The 16,448-nt window shown below is 46.3% G+C and overlaps 1 protein-coding gene across 1 annotated transcript in view; it reads right to left on the bottom strand.

Annotated features, from left to right (window-relative positions):
• The window catches only part of LOC115309046 (dihydrofolate reductase), a 36,984-nt gene that overhangs the window by 4,198 nt on the left and 16,338 nt on the right, over positions 1–16,448 (bottom strand). The window contains exon 4 of the mRNA XM_029967195.3: positions 11,093–11,328. Coding sequence (XP_029823055.3) covers positions 11,093–11,328 — 236 coding nt within the window. The remainder of the gene's footprint in view (positions 1–11,092; positions 11,329–16,448) is intronic.

Below are 16,448 nucleotides of genomic sequence, written 5' to 3' on the forward strand. Positions count from 1 at the left end.
GACGATCAAACGAGCTGCCGCATTCTCTCATACTTTACGTTGCAACATCTATCGACAGCCCTTCCAAGTCGGCAAGCACCGTCGTGGCACCATCTAAAAATGTCGCCGTAGATTGCCCGTGACAGGTTTTTCTTTTTTGAACGAGCTAAGTTCATTCAATGATATTTTTTACTCCAAACTTGCACCACCTAGCTGCACCTCTCTAGTAAATCACAGCGAGATACATTGAGAAACTGAAATTTGCGGACTGTTTAAAGAGAGTTCAAAGCGTACATGATGTAGTTGAAATATTCAATATTTGTGAAAAAGAAAAACCATTACAACCTGGAAAACATAATATGGAAGAGGTAAAACTAGAATGACCAACATTTGCGATTAAAACGTGAACGCTGTCGGCAGTGTGGCGAGAGCAAAAACCATGTTTTTCTGCATACTAAAAGTTTAGCGATTCCAGGCCACGCAGGAAGGTCTATAGACAGACACGCGGGCTTGACGTCACGGCGCTGCGATCCCGCCGGAGCCGGGGGGTGTGGGCAAGAGAGCGCACGTTTTGCATGGGCGTCGTAGCATTTCAAGCATGCCGCGAAGGTGTGTTGCCGTTAATCTCACCGAAATGTACAAGAAAAGTAGCGGAGTGAGTTTCTACAAGTTCCCGGCAGACCCTGAAAGACATAGAAGGTGAATAATATCCGTAGATCGAAAATTATGGTCGCCTCGCACGAACGACCGTTTGTGCGGCAAACACTTTCTTGGAGGCAAGTGCGGCAAGTGGAGACGTTGACACACAGGTACACATCCAGATAAAGTTAACGAATATGTATATCTGGTTTATTTGCATACACTCACAGACTAGGTTTGGATCTTATGAGCTACGCGAGACCTCTCTGAGTCTTGGTAGCATCTTGTCCCATCAGATGCTCAGCGTAGACTGCCTTTCTCTTTCCCGCGCGCCCCCAAAATTCCAGGAATCGTCCCCACTTTCCCGGGTGTCTGGTCAGCATCACTTGTCACCTCGCTGGGTCGCTCCGCACTCCCCCCCCACACACACACACACACACACACCGCGTCGTTCTGACTCGGCGGTACTTCTCGCCGACTCCCCACATTTCCAACCCCGGTGCTTGATATTCGGGTTACCTCGGAATTCGTCAACTGCCGTCGCGTCCGGGACTCATAAACATGTCAAGGCCCGCATTCCTTGCCCGGTCCAACCCCACCAAAATCCCCCTAAGACAACAACCCAGAGGTCTTCAAACCTAACAGGCCCGTTAGTGGGCAGCCAGATACCAGCGGACAAAGCATGCAGTATTATGCTCAGCTACGGGGACACAATGCCTGCAATGTATCAGAATTGTCAGTGTACATCCAACAGCTACTGAATATATTTTAGGAGTGTAATACTTTTCCTGTGTTTCTTAAGCATATAAACATAGTACCACTAACATCAAAAAAAGACAATTTATATGAGCTTAACACTAACCACAGGGAGCCAAACCTGCGTAACACACTTTCAAAATATATATTCGGGCTAATTCCTACCCTTCGTTAGGATCTTGGGTCCACCAAAAGTACCTACATTCTTTTCATCAATGAGAGCAAATGTAAGCTTTTTTTAAACATAGCATACATTTGAGCAAGAGCTCCGAGAAATGGAACCGCGAGTGTCATCTGCCCTCATCGGCTGCTTCTGCACGGTTACTGAACTGACTACGGAGCCGGTGCAAGGTTCTGAAGAACTGGGTCTGTACTCTTTCAGAACTGAGATGAATCGAACGTGCCAGTGCAGCAGCCGTGCAACTTCCGGTTGAATCGAATGTTGCACAGCTGAACTAGTTCAGCCAGTTCAAGCGAATCGAATAGACCTATACACGTTGCCCACTATGCTGGCCACTAATCCCAAACAGGTTTGGCAAGATACCAGTGATAACTACTTGCAAACCATGAAAAAAAGTGCAGTAATCTTGAATCATTTTCTTTCCTTTCACCTTGTTTGTTTCCCGAGTGAGACTCCGTGCCCATGGATAAATTTCAGGGTAATCTCATTGATATTGTAAAGTAATTGAAATCCTGAAACTGGGCACCCTCTACTTGCACGGTTCATAGCGTTGCCACCTGCCCGGCTTTCGACCAACACGGCCAGATTTTTGGACAAAGGTCCGGCTGCCGGTCGGTATCTAAAACCGGACGTTATTTGCAGTTCTTTTCATAGCGCTTTTTATTTGGGGGGGGGGGGGGGGGGGGGGGGGGTTTGATTATATTTAGGGCTCCGTGTTTTCGGAGTTTACTTTTCATGAAATTCGGAGGGTGTTTTTCGGAGTTTATTTTTTAGAAAAAATTCTTTGTTTATCGGAGTTTATTTTTCGTAAATCCCCAGTTCTCCAAAATTCGGAGATTAATTTCGCAGTGTTTCCTATTAAAAAATAATAAATAATAACCGGACGCAAACGTATGCCAGGTAAAAAATAAAGCGCGCTTGTATCAATTAAGATTTCTTCAGTTGAATTTGACGTCGGCGTCATTGGGAATACTGATTCGTCCCACGACAAAAGTCGCTCACGCTTCGATAAACGTTGATACCTTAAAATCAATAAACTGCCGGAGGTAGCCGCAAGGAAGCTCGTAGTCATCCCATCAATCTATCCCATGGCCACGCGAGGTGGAGTGGTTAAGGATGTAATAGAGAAGTCTCAACTGCCCCTCTTCCCCATTTTATACAATCTCTATAGTCCATATAGCTTTCCCTGTTACCCCAGAAACATACCCTCTCTTTTCTCTAAATCCCATGGCCCAAACTGGAAACCAAAAGAGTGGCTTTTGTCGTGGCACGAATGGTACGATGACCTCTTTCCCAGAACCAACCTTGACGAGACAAGCCGTAAGTAAGACCCCCTTTTGACAACGGTCTGAGGCTTGAAAGATAATTATGGTGTCATTTTCCCAGGACCATTAATCCTGCCCTGCTCATATTGTACAAAAAAAAAAAATTCCTTTTTTTTTTTTTTTGCTGGGGAGAAGGGAAAGGGTGGGGTGGGGGGGGGGGGGGGGGGGCGGCAGCATGGGCATATAACAATTCAGAGTTTATTGAATAAATCCGAATTGACAAAAATTTTACCGGCGGGCGTTTTTCGAATTTATCCGAAGACACGGAGTTCTAATTATATTTATAAACCATCAACATTATTTTTATCTAGTCTTGTGAATAATCCCCTTGTACATGGAATTACTTGTACTAATACTTTATTTGTACTCAGTGGGGGGGGATTACCCGGGCATACAGGGTCACAAAAGGCAATGCTGCCCAAACCGGAATGGCTTATGTACCCAACCTTGGCCCGTTAGTGCATACATATGCATCAACGAAAGTTATTATAAAGAAGGGGAAGGAACAAAAAGGGGGAGGGATGTTGGGCTGACGGAAGGCGACCAGTCCTTCCGTCAGCCCAACATCCCTCCCCGACTAGACCAGGCCGGTCTAGTCATGAGCCCGCCCGAGATGGCCGGCTCCAACGTGCTGTCGAGGCAAGACAATCCCCAGCCGCAGTCGGACAGGGGCGCCAAGGGGCATAGGTAACGCCAAACACTACCGCATGCGCAGCCTTCCTGATGGAAGAACTGTCGCTGTGAGTGTGAGGGCAGCTGCCGCCATGAAGCGACAGCTCGTGGCAGTCAGGAAGAGCCGTGCCTCTGCATTCGGGTAGGGGGGGGCTGAAGGCAGCCAGTGCGGCTGTTTCAACATTGAGCGGCCACTAGGATCTGGTGCTTGGAGTTGGCATAGCAGGCGGATCGTGGCGGCCTGCACCCTCGACGCAAGCGACTGCCACGAAGCACATCGCATCAGCGGAGTGAGGGCTTTCGCCTTCATAATACATTTACAGTCTAAATCCGCATGCTGAGCATCGTGCTCAGTGTCTTAGAACCATTTTTACTCAAAGCGTTAATTAATTTGCCACCATTTTTATGTAAACTGCAATAATCGGTTCTTCACCCGTTGCACAGGACGAGTGAAAGTGCGAGATTTCGGTTGGGCACTTGAATTTTGACTAAATGGTACTCATCTATTTGACATAGGGAAGAGGCAGGGGAATATATTGAGGAGACAATCAAAGAGGCTTTCTCCCAGCGTGAGCAGTGCGGGACGGTGGATAGCACTGACAGCAGCATAGAGAAGGAGCAGAATTGTGTGACAATGAAGACAACCACAAGAGAATGGGAAAAGGCAGAAAGTAAGGCTCCAGCAGATACAGCGACAGGCCCGGACGATATACCCATGGAACTCATAAAGACACTAGGAAAAACAAGCAAATGGAAGTTACGGCACGTGATTAGCTGAGTAATTATGGGCGGAGTGGTACCCAATGATTGGAAACAGTAAAATAAGACTAATGTATAAAGGCAAAGGAAACAAAGACAACATTAAGTCATATCGCCCGATAACGGTAACTTCAGTTCTAAAAGCAGTGATGGAAGTGCTGCGCCAAATTGCGCCAAGGACGCAACCCTGCTACATGTAGCGCCAAATTGTCATTTTACCGAAGAATTGCGCCATGCCTGCGCCGAGATGAGATGTAGCAATAAAAAATAAAAATTGAAGTCTTATCAGAGCGCGTGGCAGTACCGCGGTATTTTCCACGCCGCAACTGTTACGCAAACCGAAACTGCGAGGGCGCATTATCATCATCATCATTGAAAGGAACAACATTAGCAACATCTGAGACCAAAGCCGCAGAGGCTAAGCGAAGAACCATCCCACTGAGCAGCCTATAAAAAAAAAAGAGGCCGAGCATGTGGATGTTTTCAATGTTGGCCCGCCCTGTTCCCGTTCGCTATAGTCGGTTGCAAGCTAAGAAAAAACCGGAAATGCCTCTCAGAGGAAAATGTAATCCTACGCCGAGAAACGCCAGCCAATCGTTTTCATGACGTCACGATTCCGTGGACCAATCACAATCCTTTTGAAAAAAAAAAATGCTCAACATGGCTGCTGGCCTTACCAACGCGACGCTAGTTTCTCGTGACAATTATTCTACTTTTTTGCACCGTGTTTTACGTGCCCGAGGTTACGCCGCAAAATCTTGATGGTATCGCCCTGCGTTTCCAGCAGTTTTTGCGCGACAACGTGAGAATCCAGCGACGCTATCGCCAACGAAAATTTCGAAGCGGGCGCGAGGCTTAGTATTGCTGAGAGGCAGTGTTGCGGAATTGCCACTCCGGAGTTGGAATGATTCCGGAATCATTCCGCATTTTTGCTACCCCGGAATGGAATGGGAATGGAATGGTGGTAACGATGAGGGGAATGGAATGGGAATGGAATTAGACGCCTTTTGCCCGGAATGGAATGGGAATGGAATGGGCCTGGTTCTTTATTATTTTTGTTTTAGGGGGGGGGGGGGGGGGGGGGGGCGGGGCGTTCAGCTAAACGGAGCCAGTCAGCGAGTCAGTTGCTCAGAAAAAGAAATGCGCGGGAACTGCTAGCAATACAAAAAACAAGCGTCAGAGCAAAGACCAAAGGAGGGAGGGGGTAGTGGTGGTGCTTTTCACGGACGCGCAGACGACGGGCTTTACTGGTGTTATATGAGAGCGAAACAAGAAACCTAGCACCAAAAAAAGAAGCGAAGAGTGGCAAAGAAAGAAGCCGCCATGCACGGCTCCTCATCGTGCTTCTTGTATTACTTTTTTTGTTTTTGTGTCTTTGCGACGGCATGGAGAATGTACGCGCGCGCACAGACTGAGATCTGGGAGCGGGGGCGATTCATAACTCGCAGAGCTCTGATAACTCGTTGACTCGCACGCTGCCGCTGAAGGATGATCAGTTATTGTTTTCTTGTAGTTCGAGTAGCGTTGTTTAGCAGGTGGCCAATCCTGCTGCCTTCCGCGTTCATTCGCGTGCACTCCTTTGACGTGCAAAATCTGGGTTTGCTTTGGCATTAAAACAAAGCGAGATTCACTTCTCACTTCTTCTCTCACGCTTTGCTCCGACACTTGTTTTTTTTTATACTGCATTTTTACGTCTAAGTCCGCCTTTTACTTGGTCGTTGTTCTTATGCTTGTTTTCTGTGTTATATGTTTTACATTCAAGTGGGTTGGGGTTACAAACAAGCTAGCGGATGCCCGCTCATTTTCTTTGACTTTAGTCACTGCATACCTTGTTTCACCTTGTGATGGACCGCTGCGGACGCTTCGAGTCGCCCCAGGCAATCCAGCATTGTAAGCTTGGTAAGATCAGTGCTTTTATTGAGGCATTTAACTTTTTTTTTTTTTTTTTTGCAAGTGTGTAGGCGTTTGACAATGTGATCAGCTTTATGCTGCTTATGCCGGAAACATTGCACAGTGTCAATTTTTACGTTTAGGAATTAGAGGAATGGAATGGAACGATTCAACCACTCCAGGAGTGGGAATGGGCCCAGTGTCCCCTTTCCTAGGAGTTGAAAGGAATTGAATTATCGAAAACTCTAATTCCTGAAATGGAATTGGAATGGAATGGAGGTGCCCATTCCGCAACACTGCTGAGAGGTATGTTAGACGGTATGTTAGACAGTATCTTGGACAGAAAATGAATTGGGAAGACGGTACATTGGACATATGACTTTCTTTCTTTACTAAACAGCTATTTCGTTGACAAAACCGTATTCTAACTTATTTAAATGTCCTGAATGAATTAAATAAATATTGTAGCAGTTTAAGACACGTTTCCTGGAGGAAGAAAAAGCAACGTTGCTAGCGAACTTCTTTCTCGACGGCGGAGGCACTTCAGATGGGTGCAATGCGCTTGTGGGTGGAGCTAAAATATTGTTCTTAGGTTGCATCCGACTATAGCTACCAGCGAAGTCAAAGCTAGCGCGAGCCCAATGCTCTGTGCATTCCTGACTCGCGCGTGGGCTCGTGCAGTGCGGGTACCGTTACGGGCTCCATGCACACGCTTGTAGCTTCGGCTGCGCTCGCACCGAAGCTGAAAGAAAGTATAGTTTAGTTGTACCAAACTCTGGATGTAGTGCTGGTAAAGCCTCACCGTCCTTTTCGGAGCACAAAGCACTGCGCGACTCGCGCGACGGCGGTGTCTGCTCCGCGGGTGTCACTTCTCTGCAGCGCGTCGGTGCATGCCAAGGAGCGCACTCAACGGTTTAACTCGCCGTGATCCGATCGTGACTTCACCAGCACATTGAAAATGAATCGGAATTTTTGAAGCGAATATCAGATACCGCAATATTTGAAGTTGCTGTCCGAAAGACAACACTAACCCAAACTAAAACATTCCACAACAGTGAAGGTCGTTAGGTGCTGCTACAGATACCTTAAAAGAAGTGCAGGCTGATAAAACTAAATATTCTGTACCATCAGAACTCAGTGTGACATTTTTAATTGTATTTTTTTGTCTGACGAGCAGATAAACTTTATTTAAAAAATGTTTTTTTTTTTGTGTGTGTGTTTACTTTGTTGAATTTTATATATCCTGTCTTAAAAAGGCGACAGGCGCTGTGTTCCAATAATAAAGATGGGCTTTATGTAGCAACGCAGCATTATTTCATTTTCAAGTATTATGCTAACATATGCCGGACCCTGCTCCAAAAGGGCCACTACCTGCTCCAAAACAACATTTTGCCTGCTACAAGGCCTGCTCCAAAAGGTCAAATGGCACTTCCATCACTGTAAAAGATTAGCTGTCCAGATAGTGAAACGTAAAATAGAGGAATGGGCAGAAGATATGCAAATACTGGATGAGCTCCAAAATGGATTCCGAAGAGATAAGACTATAAGGTAACTTATTCATCACCACTCAATGAAGAACCAAACCCCTTTATGGTTAGCTTATTTGGACATCAAGGGGGCGTACGACAATGTGAGCCAGGAAAAACTGGGGTCAGCTGAGGTATTAGATGCAAATTTGGTTAGGTTTCTTCAGCAGGTGTACACAGACAATAAGATAGTTCTAACACGGGAAGCAGAAACCACACAACCCGCAGCAATAAAGGAAGGGCTCAGGCAGGACTGTCCACTGTCACCTCTGCTCTTCATGATATATCTCGGGGAAATGAAAAAGAAATTAGAGCAGAGCTTAGATTTTGATGCAAGTTATACGGAAGGAGGGAGAAATGTAGTACCGGTAATACCAGGACTGATGTATGCAGACGACATAGTACTTATGGTAGATAACCAGGATAGACTACAGCAGCGGTTCTCAAATGGGCGTCCGCAGACCCTTTGGGGTCCGCGAAGGTATTCTAGGGGTCCGCGAAGCCCAGCTTTATCAGTCAAGCCCGGAGGTAAAAGTTGTCTTTTCTCAGATTGTGAAGAAACATTCCAATTTTTGGGTGAGTTCCCTCCTGTATATGTCAGAAAGAGAAGTATACTTCACACAAGGCCCTGCTTATATCAATTTATTAAATCACTGTCATAATTAAGTTATACTTTCCCTTCCCCTCACCACAAACAGGGTCCTCCATCATCTCAAGCGATCCACAAGGGGTCTGCGAAACATCAATGGCTGAGAACCACTGGGTTACAGGAACTAGCTGGAATATGCGGAGAGGAGGGGGGCACCCTGGGCATGAGTTTTAGTAGTGACAAGTCTGGGGTAATGGTGTTTAACGACGAAAAGAGGGAACCCCTGAGGATGCAAGACATTCTAATAGACCTCGTAGGAAAATACAAATATATCTGGCAGTCTGGCCCAGTAAGGGAAGCAAATACCTAGAGGAACATGAGGAAAAACAGAAGGTCAAGATTTACTAGGATATTTAAAGTCTCTCTCTACTAGAGGACTTCGGGGCAGTCGTACTGAAATGCTGAGGCCTATGAAAGCCTGGATTGACCTTTTTAGGTATTCCTTTTTTCCCCCCGAGGACTATGGCCAAGTGGAACAGCCTTCCGCAAGATGCTTCTGAATGTGACACCGTTCAAGGTTGTTGAAGTCGGCCTGAGAGGCCTTGCCCAACAATATACATAATTTCCTTTCGCTCCTTTTCTGTGTTCCTTACTTCAGGGGTGAAACTCATGAAATGTACTTGGGAGCAGCCACGGGAGCAGCTGAAGCAGCTGTTTTGGAGCGGGTTGGGAGCAGCTAAGACTACATTCTGGAGCAGGCTAGCAGCAGCCCAGGTCAGCTTTCATTGCACTTCAGCTTGTGCCTTAGACAAGCACGGGAGAAATTTCAATTGTGCTTAGCAGTACAGATGAACATGAGTGGTTAGGGACCTTAGGTGGATGGGATAACAGTGTAATAGATGCGAAAACTTGAAACTTTGTGAGCCTTAATGAGAACCAAAAATAAAGTACCATATGTTTCTGAAGATAGTGTCCTGCACATTTTCTGAGTGGCTTTCAGCTGCTCAAATTCGAAACCAGCACTGCTTATCGCGCAACCCACACAGGCTGGACGTAGTAATTATATCTGCGAACCACGTAACGTGCGTAAGCAACGGACGTGCAGTTGCGCGGAGGAACAGGGCAACAAATTTCGAGTTTATCCTATTGTGCAACTCAATATCGAAGCAGCAAATTACGATTAAGGGAGTTATCGTATTCAAAGCGATAAGCAGGCGCAAGGTTAAAGTACGCCGAGCAGATCTACCGCTCGCCAGAGAGCTACTGGCTGGCAAGGTTTCGGATCGGACCGCGTTTCAGTTCTATCAAATGACGATTTATCTTGCGGGAATGCGGTTCCAACTTCTAACGATGAAGTGCTAAGCGAAATCTTTTGCTCATTTGCTTTCAACTGACGACGTCCGGATCCTGGGCCGCAGAGCCTCAGGCAATCTGATGAATAACGACTCAACCTCACCTCGGCCGACTTGCTTAAGGGGGGACACTACCCAAAAGAGTAAATTTTTGAACCACTTGTCGGATTTAAATTATATTTACACTGCTTGTTTCTGTTGATGTTGAGAACATTTCTGCCAATTTTTGTTAACCTGGGTGAAGTACAAAAGAAATTGCAAACGTTCAAAGACAAAAGTAGGCGTGTCTGCTTAGGAAAACTATCGTTTTGAAATTACTTATAAATTTGTTGTTTTCATGTGTTATATTGCATTAGGACAGTTCAAAGCAGATAACTATGGAGCTATATTTCTATGTTATACCATCTTTCATGACAAAAAAGCCACATAAACACAAATACAGTTTTTTAGATTTCCATCCTTTGTCCAAACTTTTAGTTCTTGAGCATGAAAAATTACAAAAATAAAAAATACAAGCTCATAGTTATCTTCCCCTTAAAATTTCACTCCAGAAAAATTCATAAAAATGAATCCAAGTTGCATAATAACAAAACGATAGTTTTCCTAAAGTGAATTTTATGCCAAAAAGGGGAATGGAGAAAAATGCGTTCAAAGTGCTCCAACCTCTACCTTTTCTTTAGCATCGGAGGACCGAAAATAATTTATAAAAAATTAACTATGCAGTGTAAACTAATGAAACTTTCTGGGAATACTCTCTAGATGTTGGTGGATGTAAATATGACATTTTTGAAAATCAACTTTTTTTTGCAGAAATTGTTTTTCTGGGTAGTGTCCCCCCTTAACCGCTTATGGTTGAAGAATAGCAATCTACTCGCAGGTGGTGCGGCGCTTGGAATCCGACCCCGAGTTTTTTCGCCCGCTTCAGACACGGGATACACAGGGAGAATAAAAAGAACAAAGGATTGCAAGGACGACCAAGCTAAACGCACTCATTGTTGCCAATTGAGTCGATAAAAACCGAAACCAAAACAAAATCCAATTTGTTTTGGCGCATGTTTTGCGATTTGGTGCATAATGGCGCGAGGTATCGGCTGTGGCGCAGGACGGCGCAGACAGATGCGTCTGGTGCAAAATGGCGCAAATGGCGCAGCCGTTCCACCCCTGTTACTTGGATGATATTTATATAGGTTTAAAGGCATCTGTGTTTGAATCATTAATGTGCATATCATTTGGGAAAGTGTGCTTTAAAAATTTTGTAATTTTACTAACAACCCACTCCTGCAACGACCAAAAGGCCAACATTACGAATAAATAAATACATAAATAAAAACAGTAAACGGCAAGCTCTTTAATGGTGAACAATAATGCAGGTATTACCTTCCTTTCGTCAATTCCATTTAAGGAAACACGGGGCTCAAACTGACCCCGAAGAGATCCTCTGGTAGACGTTGAAGCGGTAGGTGAGGCCGCCCTCCGTCTGCTCCTCCTGGGGCACCCCCTCCTCCTGGACGAGCCGGAACTGGCCCGGCTCCAGTTCGGGGAAGAAGACGTCGCACTCAAAGTCGGCGTCTATCTCCGTCAGGTAGACTCGCGTGCAGCGGGGGTCGGCCAGGGCCTCCCGGTACAGCTGGGCCCCGCCCACCACAAACGTCTTGTCCACCTGCAGAGCCACGCGTCCTACGTTCAGGCGCCATAGCCAATGCAAACCAGAACGAATTTCAAAAATACAGTGCAATCCACTTATGGGGGAACCCAAAGATTTGTTCTAACCGATTATTGTTGTACTATCTGGACTCGAAACTTAATGTTTCCAGTCTAGAGACTGATGCGTACCTACCAACCTGTGGACTTTCAAATTCGTAGAACTCCTGCGGTTGCAAAGGAAGGGGGGGGGGGGGGGGGGGGGGGGGAAGTAGGATGAAGGCACTTTTCGGGGTGAACGATAGTAAACACCAGGGATATCGCACATATCCCTGGTGTTTACGCGAAGCAATGTGCAGCTTACATCACACGTGCATGTGCTACAGAATCCAAACTTCTCTCCCTTCTTGGACGGCACGAAGCACAAGAATTTTGACGTGTAGGACTTCAGGAACACCTGAAAGTACTTTTGAGGTACGGAGTTCGCCATTGTGCCGTGAAGCCACTGGAACTAGGGGCATGCCACAATTACACGTGCAACAAACACAGACGCCGCACTGGTCGCCACGAAATTGGACGAAACGGTGAGGCTCAACCACGGCTAAACACACCGAACCAACGTGCACCACCAAAGACACAGACAGAGGCTTTGGATCCATGGCCATCGGATAGACGAATATTAAAAACCGTACCGCCAGCAGTAGTCTCTTTTTAGCATTCTTTTGTAACTTTTTTTACATTTTCTTTTTGTAATTTTATGTTTCTTACCAAACTTTGAAGCAATATTAGTAAAATCAGTTCCAATTCTTACATTTTACGAAAGATTTGGAAGAGTTGGCAGGTATGCTGGTGGTTCTAAGCAGTACATGGTCACGTCTGGTCACAAGTGTAGAGCCCAGCTAGAACACAAGGCCCGAGTCAACATCGCCCCCAGGGCATCTCGCCGAGACTCGAAACGAGAGTGCGGCGACACCAAGACGAGCACCGCTTTGCAGCGACTCTCCTCGAGGCATCTTTGCCGCTTGGGCCGGGCATCGGCGTAAACCCCGGAGGGGGGGGGGGGTTCCAAACTCGTACTTGGTGATTGTCACGTGCAATTGTCTCCCCCTAAAATTTACAACCTCCCCTATCTTAGTCGGTATGGATGGATTCATTGGCAACGCAACTCGGGGAAACCAAGGAATGATTCAAGCTCCGAACAATGGCCTAGCCCAGCCAGTTGTCTACGTAATTTTTCTGCCATAATGAAAAAGTTCCAAGATGTTGGAACTTTTTCGAATTTGCCGACTGCAGGCGGTGGGCATATCTGTCCGAACATTGGTGCAAAGTCTGGGACAGGCAAGTTTGAGCCGTAAACCAGAAAAATCTCGCGACTCGTTAAAAGTTTTTTTTAGAGGTCTGTAAACGGCATTAAGGGACCCTAAAGGGCATTTTGAGATCCTCGTTTTATGGTCATAACCCAATCTACGAACTCTAAGCATCTTAAAAAACTTGAACTTACATTCATGTGCAACCGATTTGCATATTAAAAAAGTGTTCAAAGTTACGGACACTTATTGTCGGCGCAGAAAGACAGATGGCACTACCGAAACTTGCTGAATGTGGTCGAACGGCACACAGCACTTGTCAGCCACTCGCGAACTATCGGTTTCCACGTGCGCAAGCGGCCAATCAGCCCCGCCCGTCCACGTGGGAACCCATAGATCGCGATCGGCTGACAGGCGCTGTCCGTCATTCGACCATATTCAGCAAAGTTTGATCAATTGACTGAATGACAGAGTTTTATTAGCACAAAAGCATCTAAGGCTACAGAGCGCCAAAATCTGCCACTACTTCAAGACACGGTTTTTAGAGAAGGAAGAGGGCTCAGTGGCCACTCATAGAATAAAACTATGGACATGAATGTGTATATAAATAAGGTAGATGAAAAATTTAAAAGCTGCTAAGGTAGTTTAAAAGTCGGCATAAAAGTTAAGAGCTTTCTAAGATTTTAAAAACCTATGTATGATTTATAAACGGTTCATCTCCAAGCAGAAGAGCAAGGTGTAGAGGCATGTGTGCTGAACAAAATGGGCAAAGTGGAATTGGCAGTACAGTATAGACCACTTACAATGTGACCGCTTATAGTGCAGGACAGGGTATAACGCGGCTTTTTTAAACCATCGGTTCGCCTCCCATAGAACTCCATGTATTTACATACCGCTTAAAATGCAGGCGCGCTAAGGGAAATACCGGTTATAGTGCGGTTTTTGGAACAGCGCGCCGACTGACCAGCGCAGCGAGCACGCTTCCCTGTGCGACATATAACAGTGCGAGCCGCAAGTTGGCGAGCGGCCCTCGCGGGGCAAGGAGGTTGCTCGAAGAAGTGGAGAGAAGCGAAGAGAGAGGCTTCAGCTGCCATAGCAACGGAGGGACGCACGCACGTGTTGTTCACGTGCTACGTCCCTCCGCTGCGTTGGAAACAAACAACCGCAACGACAGACCAATCGCGGGTCGAGGAGAAGTGTTCGCGCACGTTGCATGCCGGCCGCGGGCCGGCTGTTTCTATCCGCGAACATGGCGCCGGTTGTGATCGTCGACGTAGACGGCGTAGTTACGGAGCCACCGTAGCGTGGTGGAAGCTCATCGTTCCGCGAAAAAGCGCTATCCTTGACTGAATTTTCGTTGTGTGTCGCTATGATAACCCAGCACGTACTAGAAGGGAAGATCCACCTACTCGTGCGGCGATGCTGTGGCGGCACTCTCAAAACGGCAGAAACGCCCGTGTCGTCGTGTTTGTTTACTTCGAATACAATGGTGCTTTCTAAGCATTTGTGTTTTCGAACATCGCCCGGATTTCTTATTTGGCACATTTCATGCCTGTGCTCAAGTTGAAGGTATTACTGGCGCGTACCATATGAAGGATGCGAATTTTCACGCGTTTTCATCGCCGGAGAAAAGTGATTAGGGTTAGCAATCCTGAACGCTCGCAACGTCCGTCCGGCTGCGCCAGGCAAAAGTCACTCATTTCTTACAAAATGTGCGACACACTTAAGAGAGAAGTGTACTAGTCTGGTGAAATAAAGACTTTCCTCAAACTAAGCTTTATTTTTCATTTAACATAAAATAAATTGTTTTACAAAGGTAAGTTTTGGCCTGAAAAATTTATGTTTTGGTTATAGCGCGGTACCGCTTATAGTGCGGATTTTCGCGACTCCCGCGACATACATTATATGCGGTCTACACTGTATCTTTGACATGCGGGGCACTCAAGAAGGATATGCACTACAGTTAATGGTTCTGAGCAGTGTTTGCATGCAGGTGGATTCTCTCTGCGAAGCAGATACCCATGTGTTATATGTGTGTGGCCAATTCTTAGCCGACGAAAGGACTACCTGAAAAAAATGGTCCCTGTGACGGGCTTTCGGCCACTCCTGTAGCATCGGCTTTACCACTTAAAGTTTGTTGCTGGTTTTGTGGGACCATTCCTCTTGCCATTTAACCTTGATACTTTTCTTTACGGTCGCTTTGTAGTCTTTGTAGGGTATGTCTTGAATATCAACCTTCCTTGTAGCACATGTGGAAGCGGCACGATCAGCAGCTTCATTGCCGGGAATACCCACATGACTAGGCACCCAGCAAAAGACTATCTGCAATTTGTTGTCCCTAGCCGCAGCAACCACTTTATGTTGTAGCTGAGTTATTAGGGCGTTTTTTTGCTATCTCAAGGGATCTGAATGCTCTCAGAGCACTTAGTGAATCAGTGTGAACTACAGAGTATGGATGCCTATTTTTGATAATATAGTCTGGCCAATAGTAAACCGTATAACTGGGCAGTCAAGATAGTTGCACTAGAATTAATAACAATAGGTACTATGTTCAGTATACAGGGCAAAATTAACATCCCATGTGCTATTTTCAAGGTATGCACATTGACGAACTGGTATCAATTTTGAAGCAATAGCTTCACGCGCGACATTCTGCAGAGATTTCGACCTCGCCTGTTGTCGTCGCCGCTACGGAAAAACCCGTCTCTCTGCTCCTGGTACGGGGCCAGGGAAGTCAGGTTTTCCCATCGGCCGCAGAGATGAGCATATTTGGCAACCTGCGGACTTTCGAATTCGTAAAACTCCCGCAAGGGGGGGGGGGGGGGGGGGAGGTGGGTAGTAGTAGTAAGAGGCAGGCACTTATCCATGGTGTTTACGCGAAGCGATGTGCAGCTTACTGTCAGCCTTGCCACCGCGCAAAACGCTTACATCACATGTGCACATGCAACAGAATCCAAACATCTCTCCCTTCTTGGACGGCACGAACACAAGAATTCCTTCGTTTAGCATTTCAGGAACACCTGAAAGTACCTCTTTTGAGGTTTGGAGTTCGCCATTGCGCCGCGAAGCCACCGCGACTAGAGAAATGCTATGATTATACGTGCAACAAACACAGACACCGCTCTGCTTGCCACGAAACTGGCCGAAACAGCAAGGCCCAACACGCCACACCAACGTGCGTTGCCAAACACAGGCTTTGGGCTTTGGATTGGTTTTGGATCCGTGGCCACCGGATAGACGAACAGTAAAAACCACGACGCTGCCGTCGACGGTACCTAGCGCCCCCTTGTGGCGGTGCAAAGTACTGCCAACAGCAATTTTACAAAAAAAAAATGAAAAACAAAATTATAATTTTTTTTTTGTAAAATTTGCAGCAAGATTTGTACAGTCGTAAAATTAGACCGAATTCATACATTTTACGAAAGATTCGGAAGAGTTGGCAGGTATAGATGAGGAGCCCCGGCATCCCGCCAGTAACGACCCGACAGAAGCAGATATTTTCGTTTCAGCTTGAAAGACTTGTTTTCCAACATTACTCGCTTTATGCGAAATCCCAATTTGGCTGTATCCAGCTGCTACGCGTAATGTTGGATGGTTTTAGAAGCTTCCACCACGCTTACCCACTCACTTCTCGGATCACTCAAGGCTTCTGGATGCCAGTGGCATGCAGAAGCGTATGAAATACGCTTCGGAATGACCTTCTGATCAAATGACAAATGACGTGCCAAAACAAACACCGAGTTTCAGACATGACATGATTCTCGTGAAAATGGGCGCATATACGCTCACGCGTAAAAAAAGAAATGCTTTACCTTTAGGCAGTGTGGGCGCG

The sequence above is a fragment of the Ixodes scapularis genome, unplaced genomic scaffold, assembly GCF_016920785.2.
Source record: "Ixodes scapularis isolate PalLabHiFi unplaced genomic scaffold, ASM1692078v2 ptg001612l_1___fragment_2___debris__unscaffolded, whole genome shotgun sequence".
Taxonomy (NCBI): domain Eukaryota; kingdom Metazoa; phylum Arthropoda; class Arachnida; order Ixodida; family Ixodidae; genus Ixodes; species Ixodes scapularis.